This window comes from Quercus robur, chromosome 4 (genome assembly GCF_932294415.1).
Source record: "Quercus robur chromosome 4, dhQueRobu3.1, whole genome shotgun sequence".
In the NCBI taxonomy this organism is placed as follows: Eukaryota; Viridiplantae; Streptophyta; class Magnoliopsida; order Fagales; family Fagaceae; genus Quercus; species Quercus robur.
Window position 1 is genome coordinate 85,221,292 of NC_065537.1, and position 14,585 is coordinate 85,235,876.

Sequence of the window (14,585 nt, forward strand, 5' to 3'; positions counted from 1 at the left end):
TGTCAAGTTTAAGTTCGATTATAAGTTATATAATCTGATGAATTAAGCAGGTGGGTTTGAACAGGTCCATTAGCCATTCATGTCAACCCCATAGGCTTGGAAGGCCCATGACCTGAGATCCAATACCCAGCGCCTAGGAGGATCGAGTTGATTTTCTAGGCATCTTTAGAAATTAAAGTTTATAGGGTGAGCACCTTTTGACTTTGAAGTTTTAAAGTTTCAAATGAGCATTATTGGTTGTTAATGTTTCAAAAATAATTAAGGATCATTCGGTTTTTTTTTGAGAAGAAAGGATCATTCTGTTAATAAATATTATTCTCATTTTCTATGCGGCTGATTGAACAATGCCATAACATTTAGTCATTTAATAGCAACATGATAATATTTTTAATATTAACGAATTACACATTAAAAAAAAAAAAAAAGACCTACAGAAGATCAAAGATCAAAGCCAAATCCATTTGAAATGGTTTTCATCAAATCAAAACCAAGCTAAAATTTCCATTAAAAAAAACCAATCAAGCTAAACTAATGACTTTAGGGATTGATAGCACTTGGTAAACTTCAAAGTCTAAGCACGTATTTTAGCCATTTTTTAAAAGAAAATTCAAGGCAAAAATCTGCTTTATATCCTATTACTTTCACCAATTGTTATTTTAGTCCATTAACTTTTATCAATTGTCATCTTAGTCCACAATGTTTAAATATTGTCATTTCAGTTCATTAACTTTGAATAATTGTCATTTTAGTCCATTGAATTTAAATATTTTCAGTTTTTGGAGACTTAAATAAGTTAATAAAATAATCATTTGTAATGATTACTTGGTGTGTGTGTGGGATAGGGAATGCATATGTCTGATATAATAATCAGATACTCAAAGAGATTTAGATACCAATTTTTTTTTTTAAAATAAAAAAAAAAATCATTTTCTTGAAATTGCATGTTGATAATATGAATTACCTATGATTTCAGGAGATTCTAGTCTTTTGCCCTTAATTTTTAAAAAATTTAGCAATATGCCCCTTTTTCGAAACTATATAGGGATATGCCCCTGTTTCGATACTCAATTACCTTAAAATCGAGTTTCATTAAAATACTCGATTTGTAGAAAATCGAGTTATTTCAAATAAAACTAAAAAAAAAAAAAAAAAGCATGGAACTCGAATTTCGGGAAGTCGAGTTCCAAAACGCCGCTATAGGGCTTTAAAATGTCACTATAGGGCTTAAAAACGCCACTATAGGGCCCCTTGAACTTGGTATGGTTTATAAAAATTTTTTGCAGGAAAACGCCGCTATAGGGCTCTAAAACGTCACTATAGCGCTTAAAAACGTCACTATAGGGCCTAAAAACATCACTATGGCACCCAGAACAAAGCAATTACACTTATAAAAATTTTTGCAGAAAATCGCCGCTATAGGGCCTTAAAACGTCACTATAGGGCTTAAAAATGCCACTATAGGGCACCCTGAATATGGGCCAATCACAGTTCTAAAAAAATTTGCAGGAAAAAGCCGCTATAGGGCTTTAAAACGTCACTATAGGGCTTAAAAACGCCACTATAGGGCTCCCTGAATATAGAGCAATCACACTTATAAAATTTTTTTTTGCATGGAACTCGATTTCCTGAAACTCGAGTTTCATGGAATTTTTTTATTTATTTATTTATTTTTTTTAAGTTTAATCGGGCATAACTCGATTTTCTACAAATCGAGTATTTAATTGAACTCGATTTTAGGATAATCGAGTATTTAATTGAACTCGATTTTAGGATAATCGAGTATCGAAACAGGGGCATGCTCCTATATAGTTTGCAAATAGGGGCATGTTGCTAATTTTTTTTTCAAAATTAGGGGTAAAATGCCAGAATCCTCTATGATTTCATGTAAAGTATTATTTTCAGTTGTACGTAATTCGACGCACAAGGTGGCTTTGAATGCAAAATACATATATTTTTATTTCTCATTACTGAATGTAATGTTTGGGAAGAATATAATTTTATATTTAAGAAAAATGGATCAAAGTTTAATTTTTTGCTTTTTTAACTGGCATATTGATATACAGTAAAATAAATCTACGGGCACTGAACTTTTAATGGACTTTTAATGGATGTTCAGGGAGATTTGGCACATTGGAATTTTTTCTTTTGGAAGTGGTGGGGTCCACGTATGTGAGAGAGCATGAAAATTTCCATAAAAACTACTATACCTGAATTAGGAAAAACTAGAAGACTCTTGTGATGGATAACGTTACTTATCCTAAATTAAAAGGAAAATGTTAAAGTCACGCTACAATTTATTTTACAAACTTTTTTTATTTTTCTATTTTTATATTTCGAATTTAATAACTACTGATAATAACCGAGTGAGTGGAGATAGTCAGGCAGCTAGGGCCTATCTGGTAGCAGTATCTAAATATTTTTGTTCAGTTTTCAATGTTATAGGAATATATGTTTGAATGCTATAAAAATACGTGTTAAAAATTTTCTAAGGAAAACTTGAGTTCCATTTGCAAACTTGAGTTTCACAAACTGGAGTTTTAAAAATGTGGTAGATCCTTTATTTTTTTCACAAACAGTGATAAATTGATACATATTTTTCGAAACTGTGGTATTTGGCTATTATGCCCATACATCAAATATATGTGGTCCTGATTTTGAGAAATTGCATGCACCAAGACCACAATTTAACACCTTGACCTTGAGTCAGTCAATTGCAGGCCACACCACTTTATGTCAAGACTTGAAAAATATCTTCGGATGCTTTATTGTTCTCTCTGTAGACTAAAAATGAGTAAAATTTATAAGGACAATTTGTTGGTTTAAATTTCATCTGCTACTAATGTAAATTGTACACAATTGCACGACAGTGTGTACAATATAATGTTTTAGTATAAACAATGGCGTGCTCTCTAAAGGGTAGAGGAAGCCGTGCTCTCTCAAGGGAAGAGGCAGCTGAACTATTGAGAAGCAAGAAGAAGGTAAAGGATGTCAATCATGCTGATTTCAGAGAAGGGGCCAACGAGAATGGATCTTACTCACAGAACAACAATGCTTGGGCTTCACCCAACAAGTCTTTCAAGGAAAAATTGGTAGGAGAAATACCAGGAGCCTATGCTCAAGCCTTCGATTTTTACGACCAAATGGAGGATGATGTTGACTCCGATGAAGAAGTTTCTGGCTTACGCGAAGGTTTAGCGGCTATAAAGCTATCTAAGGAAACTAAACTGCGTATAAGGGGGTCGTGGTCGAAAGCTCTGATTGTCAAGCTTTATGGAAGGAAAATAGGTTTTACCTACGTCCAAAACAAACTCCAGCAACTGTGGAAACCCAATGGGAGACTAGACTGTGTGGACCTTGGAAATGAGTTCTTCTTAACGAGGTTCTCAATGAAGGAAGACTTGGATGCAGTTTTGAGGAAAGGGCCATGGTTCATAGGAGAGCATTATTTATCTATTAGGCCATGGGAACCGTTTTTCAATCCGGATGTAGCTAACGTGTCATCAATAGCTGTTTGGGTTCGATTACATCATTTACCTATTGAACTTTATGAGGCGGAAGTTCTTAAACAGATTGGGGAAGCCATTGGGAAAGTTTTGAGAGTCGATACTCATACCGCCATGGAAGCTCGGGGTAAGTATGCGAGGCTATGCATTCAGGTAGATGCGAATAAACCGCTAATCAATACTGTGCTCATTGGGAAATTTGAGCAAACAGTGGTGTACGAGGGCATCAACAAGCTCTGTTTCGTATGCGGCAGGATTGGACACAAAAAGGAAGCATGCCCATATTCAGTCCGGTGTACTGAGCCATCGCCGGAGAAAGATGTATCGCCGGAGAAGGAGCTGGCTGGTACTAAAGCACAAAGTACTAGCCCATGAAGAATGCATGATACTGGCAGGCGCGGGGTTGGCAGTGACGTGGCTGAGAGTAGTGGAACGGCGCAAGACGAGGACAAGTATGGTTCGTGGATGCTGGTTACACGTAGGAGAGCAAGACAAAATGGGACCACAAAGGGGATGGTACAGCCGGACCCCACGAAATCAAGACAGAGCGCAAAACAGAAAGATCCCTTGGCAAGGAATAAGGCCAGCAACGGAAATAAAGATTGGAAGGAGAAACCTGAGGTGGGCTTTGCTTACAAATCTGCTTTGGATATGGTTGGACAGGATCATTTGTCATTGGGCCCGAGCCTGAAGTTTGGGGGTGGAACTAACATTGTTGGGCTTCCTCCTAAAGCCCAAGATATTCATTCAGTGAAGGCAAAAAAAGCCTTGGCCAGAAGTAGGGCTTCAGTCCATTTGAATTCAGAACCTGCTAGTAGCAGCAGGACGCCTCTCGCAGAAACACAAGTCGTGACTCTTCTCGGCAACAATGGAGGAGATGCAAGCTCGTTGTTCCAATTTTCAGCAGCAGCGCACACCGATCTGGGGACGCTTTGCAAAGACGAGGTGGAGAGGAATCATCAACGTGAGCTGGGCATTCAAAGTCAAGGAAAGATCAATCATTTAAGCTCTACGGTGGACGGTAACAGAAGCCTTGAGGTGGCCGACAACTGTGTTGGGGTGTTGATTTCAAAATCTGGGGGAGGATTGGAACCTAATTGTTCTTTAGATGGAATCATTGAAGAGAAGGATGAAGATTCTATCATGGGTGGTCCGAACGATCCTTGTAGAAGGGAGGATGGCGAAAAGAAGGGAGAAGATAGGATGGAGTTCGAGGATGAAGGAGGCTCCGGCACTTCCTCTTGAGCTGGGTTTATGTTCTTTCCTCTCTGTTTTTGATGAATATAATAATTTGGAATAACCGGGGCGTGCTGAAGCCCAAATTTCAGCATCATGTTAGAGAGTTAGCTCGTAATCATAATCCGGCGTTGTTAGTGATTATGGAGACCAAGCTTGGTGGAGCTCGTGCAAAGGAAATATCAGATAGACTTCCTTTTGATGGCGCCATCCATACCGAAACAATTGGGTACGCAGGAGGCCTTTGGCTGCTCTGGAATGCTGATATTGTGGAGGTGATTCATTTGGCAAATACAGAGCAAGAAATCCATGTGGAAGTGAAGGTACTTGCTACTAAACTCTCTTGGATTTTTTCTGCTGTTTATGCTAGTCCTAGGATTGCTGAGAGAAATACTTTGCGGGAAAATTTAATTAAAGTAGCAGATCTTCATAATAAACCTTGGGTAATAGCTGGGGATTTTAATGAACCCCTATTGGATGAAGATAAGTTTGGAGGAAGGCCTGTTAACATTCATAGATCTCTGTTGTTCAAAGATTGTCTTGATAAGTGCAATATGGTGGATTTGGGATTCTCGGGTCCCAGATACACGTGGAGTAATAGAAGGGATTTAAATAACCTCATTCAAGAGAGAATAGATAGGTTTTTTATGAATCCTAGTTGGTGCCTCTTGTATCCAGAAGCTAGGGTCTCCCACCTTACTCGTTGTCATTCCGACCATTGTCCCGTTCTCCTTGAAACTGTCCCTAGACAGACCAATTTTCTCAATAGGCCTTTTAGATTCCAAAGTTTCTGGTTGTCTGACCCGTCTTTTCCTCAAGTAGTGACTAAGGCTTGGAATCAGGATGATAATCTTTCAACTTCTATTGATAGATTTACAAATGATGCTATGATATGGAATAAAAATCAGTTTGGAAATATTTTTGAGAAGAAAAGAAGATTAATGGCTAGGCTTAATGGAATTCAGCGGGTTTTAGCTTCCAATCCCCAATCTTCCCTTATAGATTTGGAAAACCAGCTCCTTAAAGATCTGGATGTAGTGCTGAATCAAGAGGCGGAGTTGTGGGCCTTAAAGTCTAGAATTAATTGGATGGTGTTGGGTGATCGTAATACCTCTTTCTATCATGTTTCTGCTCTTGCTAGGAGGAAAAGAAACACTATTTGCATGGTGAAAAACGAGGTAGGGGACTGGCTTACGGAGGAAAGAGAGGTAATGAACCATTTTAGAGAGGGGTTTATAAGGCTGTATACTACCAGCCAAGTCAAGGCTGGTTGGAATCATAACCTCCGGCAGGGGTGGCAAAGTAGTCTCACGGAGGAGGAGAAGCACAGTTTAGACCAGCCGGTGATAGATGCTGAAATAGTCACTGCCTTGTGGTCCCTCAAGGCTTTCAAGGCTCCAGGTCCTGATGGACTGCATGCTGGATTTTTCCAGAGATTCTGGTCCACAGTGGGGGATTCTGTTAAAGAGGAGATTAGGAAGGCTTTCCTATGCAGAAAAATTCCAGATTACTTAAATAACACAAGCATTGTCCTTATTCCTAAGATCCAAAGCCCGGAATCCATTAGCAACTATAGACCTATTAGCTTATGCAATTCGGTTTACAAAATCATTACTAAAATCATAGTGGGGAGGTTGAGACCTTATTTGGATAAATTAATAGGTCCTTGTCAATCGGCTTTTGTTCCGGGAAGAAGAGGAGTGGATAATGCTATTATTGTTCAAGAATTAATCCACACTATGGGTAAAGCTAAGGGCAAAGGAGGTTATATGGCTTTGAAAATTGATTTAGAAATGGCCTATGATAAATTGGAGTGGAGTTTCATTAGGGATATGTTGATCCGGTTTAATCTTCCAAGAAATTTAATTGATCTTATTATGAGCTGCATCACTTCGGTCTCCACCTCTTTACTCTTTAATGGAGGTGCTCTAGAGCCTTTTCATCCTTCTAAAGGGATTAGGCAAGGCGATCCGCTATCTCCGTATATCTTCATCATGTGTATGGACTATTTGGGGCAACTAATCCAGGAAAGGTGTGATGACAAGTCCTGGATTCCTCTTAAAGCTTCCCGAAGAGGGCCAACTTTCTCGCATCTATTTTTTGCAGACGATCTTGTCCTCTTTGCCAAGGCAAATATGGAAAATTGTCTTGTAATTAGAGAAGTGTTGGATGACTTTTGTAGCCAATCCGGTCAAACCATAAGTGAAGCTAAATCCAGGGTTTTCTTTGCTCCCAATGTGGACCGTAGTGATAGAGAAGCCTTGAGTGACATCCTCGGTTTTCAGTCTACCCCTAATCTAGGGAAGTACCTTGGCTTTCCCATTAAGCATAATGGTGCATCAAGTCAGGATTTTAACTTTGTGTTGGAAAGGGTGAAAAAGAAACTTGCAGGTTGGAAAGCAAATCTCCTCTCCATGGCCGGGAGGTCAGTTCTGATCCAAGCAGCCACTTCTACCATCCCAGCTTATGTTATGCAATGCAACCAGCTCCCAGGGAAGATATTAGAGGGCATAGACCAAGTAAACCGAAACTTCTTGTGGAACTCCTCAACCAATAAGAAGAGTATGCACTGGGTGGGATGGAAAAAGGTAACTACCCCTAAGGATGTAGGTGGGTTGAGTATCCAAGCTGCAAAAGGAAGGAACACGGCTCTTCTTGCTAAATTAAATTGGAGGTTTCATACGGAGAAAGATTCTCAATGGGCCAAAGTGTTGAGACTGAAATATTGTACTAATCGGCGTTTAATTTCTAGAGATGAAGCTAGGCTGCCTTGCTCTCGAACTTGGAGGAGTATGAAGAAAGGGGAACCTGTTTTCAAGAAAGGAATTACTTGGGTTCTGGGGTATAACAGCAATCTCAGCTTCTGGCATGATAATTGGACCAAGGCGGGCATCTTAAGGAATATCATCCAAGGTCCCCTAACCACCGAGTCTAATTTGTTAGAAGTTAAGGATGTTGCTAGTTTGGAAGGTTGGAAGTGGAATTTGCTGCAAATAGAGATTCCTGATGAGGTTAAAAGAGTAATTCAAGCTACCCCTTTCTCGTGTGTTGCAAGGAATCAGGACAAACTAGCTTGGAAACCTTCCCCCAAAGGTTCCTTTGATCTTAGTAGTGCTTATCTCCTTGCTAGTGAACCTCTACCTGATCCGGCCTTCCAAGGGAAGTGGATTTGGAAGCTAGATACCTTGCCGAGAATTAAAACCTTCATTTGGAAGTGCATGCACCATAGTATAGGGGTAAGAGATTGTTTACAAGCCAGGGGGCTGCAAGTTGACAATATTTGTCCCCACTGCCATAATAGGCCAGAATCCATCATTCATGCCCTTCGGGACTGCCATGTACTCAAGACTATCTGGCATCAACTAGGAATCAGCTGCTTGGACACAAGTTTCTTCTCGGCTAACATGCAAGACTGGCTCATGTCTAATTGTAAGGATAAAGGAGTTCGAAGTTCAGGTCAAGCTCCTTGGAACCAAATTTTTATGTTTGCTATTTGGAATATTTGGAAGGGTAGGAACTAGCTGGTTTTTGAGAACAAGAATTTGAAGTCTAGTATGGCCAAAGACATCTTTTACCAAGCACTAGAATACTTTCACTGTGCGGGCAAGTTGCTGGTGTCAAAACAGAAAATCTTGAAGCAGGTGCGCTGGGAAAAACCTTGTAGTGGCTGGTTGAAATTAAACACTGATGGGTCAGTTTTGGGGAACCCGGGCTTAGCTGGTGGTGGAGGTGTTCTGCGAGATGAGTTTGGTAGCTGGATTGGGGGGTTTTCTAGAAGGATTGGCATAGCAAACAGCTTCACTGCTGAGTTATGGGCGTTGCGGGATGGCCTTCTCATATGTAGGCAGCTGAATGTCCAAGCCGTGGCGATTGAGCTAGATGCAAGTGCCATAGTTGATGCATTTTCTCATCAGTCTGCAGCTAATACTATTGTGTCTTCAATATTGGATGACTGTAAGCTATTGATGTACCAAATCCCTCAAACTTCTATATCTCATGTCTACAGGGAAGCAAACAAAAGTGCTGACTGGCTTGCTAGTTTCGGTCTTAACTTAGATTCAAATTTTGTACTATGGAATGGTCCGCCTGTGGACCTTATTCCTATTCTAGAGGCTGATAGCCGTGGTCTGTATAGTAGCAGACATTGTGTAGTTCCTGGTTTTGCTCCTTAGTTTAATGTTATTCCTTTTTCTACCAAAAATAATGTTTTAGTATAAATCTGTACAATATTGTATATATTTATATAGTCTATAATCATGCAAGTTTTACATGTGTAGTAGAAAGTAAACTAATAATTTTTCAATTTATAGTTAACATGGATATGGTTTTATAAACCTCATGTACAGCTTCTATTGTTTTCGTCAAACTCATACGATGATTAAATTGTAACAATTTGAAGTCATATAGTTGTGCATTTTAAACTTTAGACTTTTATTTTATAAAATATTGAATCATGACGTTTATTTTATAATTATTTCCAAATGTGATTATTTATTTACTCATTTTTTCAGAAAATAATAAATTATTATAAAAAGAGCTAGCTATATGAATTTAAGAGTTTGTTTGGAAACAACTTATTTAGATTTTTGTTGAATACATTATAGATAAAAGTTAAAAGGTAAATAAAATAAATAAAAGATATACGTGAGATTTATAGAAAGTAGGAAAATAAAAATAAAAAAAGAAATAAGCTGCTTTATAATCAAGACCCTAGCACATACGACGTCATATAATTGCCTGTATTTTTTTCTCTTCCATTAAAACATTTTCTTCTTTATTTTCCTTTCTTTTATATAACTTTTGAACATTAAAAAATATTACAAAATATGAAAAATTTTATTTGTATATTTTTTTAGTGAAGCTATTTAATGTCCTCAATACATGGCTATTGAATTGACTATAGCGTACAATTTTAACCCAGAAACTTCCGTGATATAGCAATGTAAAATTAAAACATATGTATGACACCTAGAAAGTTTAATAAGTTACTGTCGCACCGAAAGCATGACCACATAAATTAAGAAATGTCTCAGCTCGTTTGCATCCGGACCCTTTCTCAGTAGATTAGTTTTTCAAATATCGACTTATTAAATAAACAAACACTTTAAATGGGTTGAAGAATTAAAGTGTATGAACTATTTTTGGGATGTAAGAAAAAAATTATTTCTAGATGGATATTATATTTAATATTAAGTAGATTGAAATGGGTTGTGTGACTTGTGTCACATTCGCGTCAACCCAACATAACCCGTTTATTAAGCGTGTTAGGTGGGTTGAGTCAGGTCAACCCAACTTATTAAAAGGTCGGATTAGGGTTAAAAGATCATGACATAATTATTAAATGGATTAGATTCAAATTGAGTTATTTAATCGAATACTCCTATCTCGACACTACTCGAACCCGACACGTTAACCCAAATTCCTGAATTGACACTCCTATTAATAATCACCCATAAAAATATGTCATTTAAAATTGTAGTGAAAATATTGTAGAAATATCATTTTTTTTTTTGTTCTTGGTGCAGAAAAGTTATAAGTTTATTTTTCAAAGAAAAGAGACACTACAAAGAAAACAAAGGCAACACCAATCTAATCCCCTTATTTACGCCTTACTCTTTTCCCTTTTTCTTTTTTACATTATCATTTAAAGGCTCTAGTCTAATCCTCCTGGACCACCGCTAATAGGTGAACGAAACTTTAAAATATTGTTTCATATTCGGAAGACTATAAAAAATTCTTAAAGTTTCAGTCTTCCACTAACTTTAACAAAGTCGGAGAAACTTTAACATGATTTAAAGTTTTTTTTTTTCTTTTTTTTTCTTTTTTTTGGTTACAAAGATTTACAATACTTAAGCCTTCAATAGTTGAAGGCTTAAGCAAAGCTTTTAAACAACATGATTTAAAGTTAGTGGAACAGCTGTATAAGATTGCGAGGAAGAGGGACATCTACGTCTTTCACGTAGTTTGATTGACCACAATGACCCCGGTATGGTTCGTTGAAAGTTCAAAGAGTTATTTTGGGCTTTACTCAGAAACTTTTTACTTTTATGATAAAATTGCAATTAATGTAAAATGCGTGTCATTTTTTGAAAGCAAGACTACAATACAGTCTAGCCTCTTGCATCCATTCACTCACCCTCTTCCTGTTCACTTTCCTCACTTTATATTGACGCATCTTTCACAGCTTTTCTTCTCCTCCTACTTTCAACTTTTTTCATCTTTCAGCTCATAAATCCCAATGGCCTCATCTCACCAACTCAAGAACTTTGATGTTTTCTTGAGTTTTCGAGGTGAAGATGTTCGCCATGGTTTTGTAAGTCATTTACATAAGGCTCTGACTCAACAAGGTATTCAAACCTTCATTGATGATAATCTCCCTAGGGGAGAAAACATTTCTGAAGAGCTTCTCAAAGTCATTGAAAACTCAAGTGCATCAATAATTGTATTTTCTAAAAACTATGCATCCTCTAGTTGGTGTTTGGATGAACTTGCAAAAATTATTGAGTGTAACAAAAAAGTGCTACCAGTTTTCTATCAAGTAGATCCATCTGAAGTTCGTAAGCAAATAGGGGATTTTGGAAACGAACTGACTGAGCTTGAAAAAAAAATTGAAGATAAGACAAAGGTACAAAGGTGGAGGGACGCTTTAAGTGAAGCAGCCAATATTTCTGGTTGGGACGACAAAAACAGGTATTTGTATAGTACTACGTACTCCTATTTGTTGATCTTCAAGAGTTTTAATTGTTTTGTGATGTCCATTAAATTTTATTGTTAATTAAACAACAACTAAAATTAATTGTTAGATTTTATTTTCTCTTTAAATTTTACTAAATTATGAAAGTAATATGTTCTTGTCATATCTTTTATACTAAGCTTTTTTTATTTTTATTTTTTATTTTGAGAAGAATCTTTTATACTAAGCTTGTTAGCTATAGATTAAATATGGAAATAAAAGAACTTAATTATAGATTGCTTTCCATTATTAATTAGGAATTTCACCCCTCATAATATTTGGAAAATTTTAAAAGAAAAAAAAAAAACTTAATGCATTTTTTCTAGGCATGTAGTGAGATCTAGTAAGATTATGTCGTCATCTAAGTGGACTTTTAATGCAACTTCATCCCAAAAGCTAATTGCTACCCAAAAAAAGTGAATTCAACAAAAAAATTTCAATCTATGAGTTACATGTCGCTTACTTCATCTAACAACACTTCAACTATGATGTAAAAATTAAACATTGTTAGGGACACTTAACCCAACAAACATCTTGCATTCAGTTTATGTTATTTTTTTTCTTATAGTCCAACTCGTTACATGTGTTAATTAAATGCTCTGTGAATGACAGTTGCAATGAATCTGAACTTGTGCAAAAAATTGTTGAAGAGATCTTAAATTTCGAATTCATTCAGATGCCATCAAATGTTGCTACAATGCAGCTGGTTGGAATAAATTCTCACATAGAGGCCCTAACAACACTTTTAGATATTGAATCAAATGATGTTCGCATGGTAGGGATCACTGGCCTTGGTGGAATAGGCAAAACTACAATTGCAAAAGCTATTTATAATAGCTTTTCAAATCATTTCAAAGCAAAAAGTTTTGTAGAAAATGTTAGAGAGTGGTCAAAGACAGAGGAAGGCAAAATACGTTTACAAGAGGCACTTCTTAAGGGTATCTCAGAGGATAAGAATTTGAGGGTGAGTACTATATATGAAGGAATCACAAGGATAAATAGAATTCTTCGCCTAAAAAAGGTTCTTATCATTCTTGATGACGTGGATAATGTCGACCAGATAGAAACATTGCTCGGACAATGTGAAGGCTTTGCATTTGGAAGTAGAATCATTCTGACAACAAGATATAAAAGCTTGCTAGTTAATCGAAATGGTCTTTCAACCTATGACTATGGGGTTAAGGAATTAGATGAAGATGAAGCTATTGAAATCTTTCGTAAGCATGCCTTCCCAAGAAATGAAGTCCCTGAAGATTATTTGGAACTCGAGAAACAAGCTATAAGTTATGCCAAAGGCCTTCCTCTAGCTCTAAAAGTAATGGGTCGTGATTTGTGTGAGAAAACTATACATGAATGGGATGATGCGTTAGATTGTTATAAAAAAAATCCTCCTAAAGATATTCAAAATATACTAAAAAGAAGTTATGAAGGATTACCCGAAAATGAAAAGAATATTTTCCTTGATATTGCATGTTTCTTCAAGGGATATGACATGAGTTATAATATGATTAAGGATGTACTGAAAGCTTGTGGTTTAAACCCAGTATATGGTATTCGAAATCTTATTGATAAGTGTCTCTTGACTATTGATCAAGATAATTATTATTTGTCGATGCACGACTTATTACAACAAATGGGTATGGACATTGTTCGACAAGAAGCACCACTAAAGCCTGAGGAACGTAGCAGACTAAGGTGTTATAAGGAAGCTCTTGATGTATTAACTGAAGATATGGTATGTATGTTATTTTGATACACTTACTCCCTTTACTTCACATGAGAGACGTATTACACTTTTTTTCCCTTTTTATTTATTTATTTATTCTGAATATTATTTCTGTTTAAAGTTTATTAACTATTATATTTTTTGATGATTCACTTACCTTATTGTTCAACTAGGGTTCAGATAAAATTCGAAGCATAATATTGTGGCCGCCTAAATCAGAACAAGTAAAGGTGCAAATAAAGGCACAATTTTGTAAGATGAAAAATCTTAGATTGCTTTTGATTCGTAATGTACATTGTTGCAATGGACCCCTTGAATGTCTTCCCAATGGATTAAGCTTGCTTGATTGGCGTGAATATCCATTTTCTTCGTGGCCATCTAATTTTTTCCCTAAAAAACTGATTGTGCTCAACATGCCTTTAAACCAATTAAAGGAACCATTCAAGCAGGTAAGATCATTAGCATTTATAAATTATTATTTTTTCAAATTTTTTAATTTTTAATTTATTTATATATACTTCTTTAAAGATTAAACCATGTTCTAACTTTCAAATTTTTTTTTTCTACAGAATTTTGTATCCGTTACATATGTGGACTTCAGATGGTGCAAGCTGATGATGAAAATACCTGACTTATCAATGACCCCAAACATAACGCTATTGAAACTTGAAGGGTGTAAAAATTTAGTTGAGATTGATGACTCCGTGGGGCGTCTTGATAAGCTTAAAGTGTGGGACCTTGGCAGTTGCGATAAACTTGAAACTCTTCCGAACTGTCTCACGATGAAATCTCTTAAATCTTTTAATCTGGAAGGATGTGAGAGGATTAAGAAGTTCCCAAATATCTTGCACGAAATGAAAGGTGTTGAATATTTAGATCTTCAGGGGAACTATACTAATGAATTGCCTCCGTCATTTGGGAATTTGATTGGGCTTAAGGGCTTAACTATATCATCGAATTCAGGAAAGGCACATCTTCCGGGTAGCATCTATAATTTACAACATATAGAGAGCCTTGAACTTACTGGCGATTTCATATTTCCAAAGAATGTGGAGATTGATAGACAGCCAGTGTGCAACCCTCTTGGTTGCTCTTCCAAATATGTTTTTCCAATGTTGAAAAGACTACGTCTTTTTCGCTATGAAATTTGCTCAGAAATAGAATTTATATTGAATTGTTGTTGCCCCCTCACACTGGAAGAGTTAGAAATCCACAGAAGCAAAGTTCTCACCCTCCCAAAAAGCATGAGCAGATGTGAGAGATTACATAAGCTTATTATTAGATATTGCAATAAGTTGCGGGAAATCCTAGGGCTTCCGCATAGTATAAGACGTGTAGAAGTAGAAGGTTGCCGCTTGCTGGATTTACAATCATTCTTTCAGGTATA

The 14,585-nt window shown here is 36.6% G+C and overlaps 2 protein-coding genes across 5 annotated transcripts in view; both read left to right on the forward strand.

Annotated features, from left to right (window-relative positions):
* The window catches only part of LOC126724115 (disease resistance protein Roq1-like), a 140,349-nt gene that overhangs the window by 117,133 nt on the left and 8,631 nt on the right, over positions 1–14,585 (forward strand). The window lies entirely within an intron of this gene.
* LOC126724116 (disease resistance protein RUN1-like) overlaps positions 1–14,585 on the forward strand; it is a 38,182-nt gene that overhangs the window by 17,344 nt on the left and 6,253 nt on the right. Inside the window, exons 2-5 of one of the 3 annotated variants that reach the window (XM_050428418.1) lie at positions 11,030–11,429; positions 12,085–13,207; positions 13,372–13,647; positions 13,768–14,580. In XM_050428418.1, the coding sequence (XP_050284375.1) occupies positions 11,030–11,429; positions 12,085–13,207; positions 13,372–13,647; positions 13,768–14,580 (2,612 nt within the window). The remainder of the gene's footprint in view (positions 1–11,029; positions 11,430–12,084; positions 13,208–13,371; positions 13,648–13,767; positions 14,581–14,585) is intronic. The other 2 variants (XM_050428420.1, XM_050428419.1) reach the window with 2 other exon arrangements.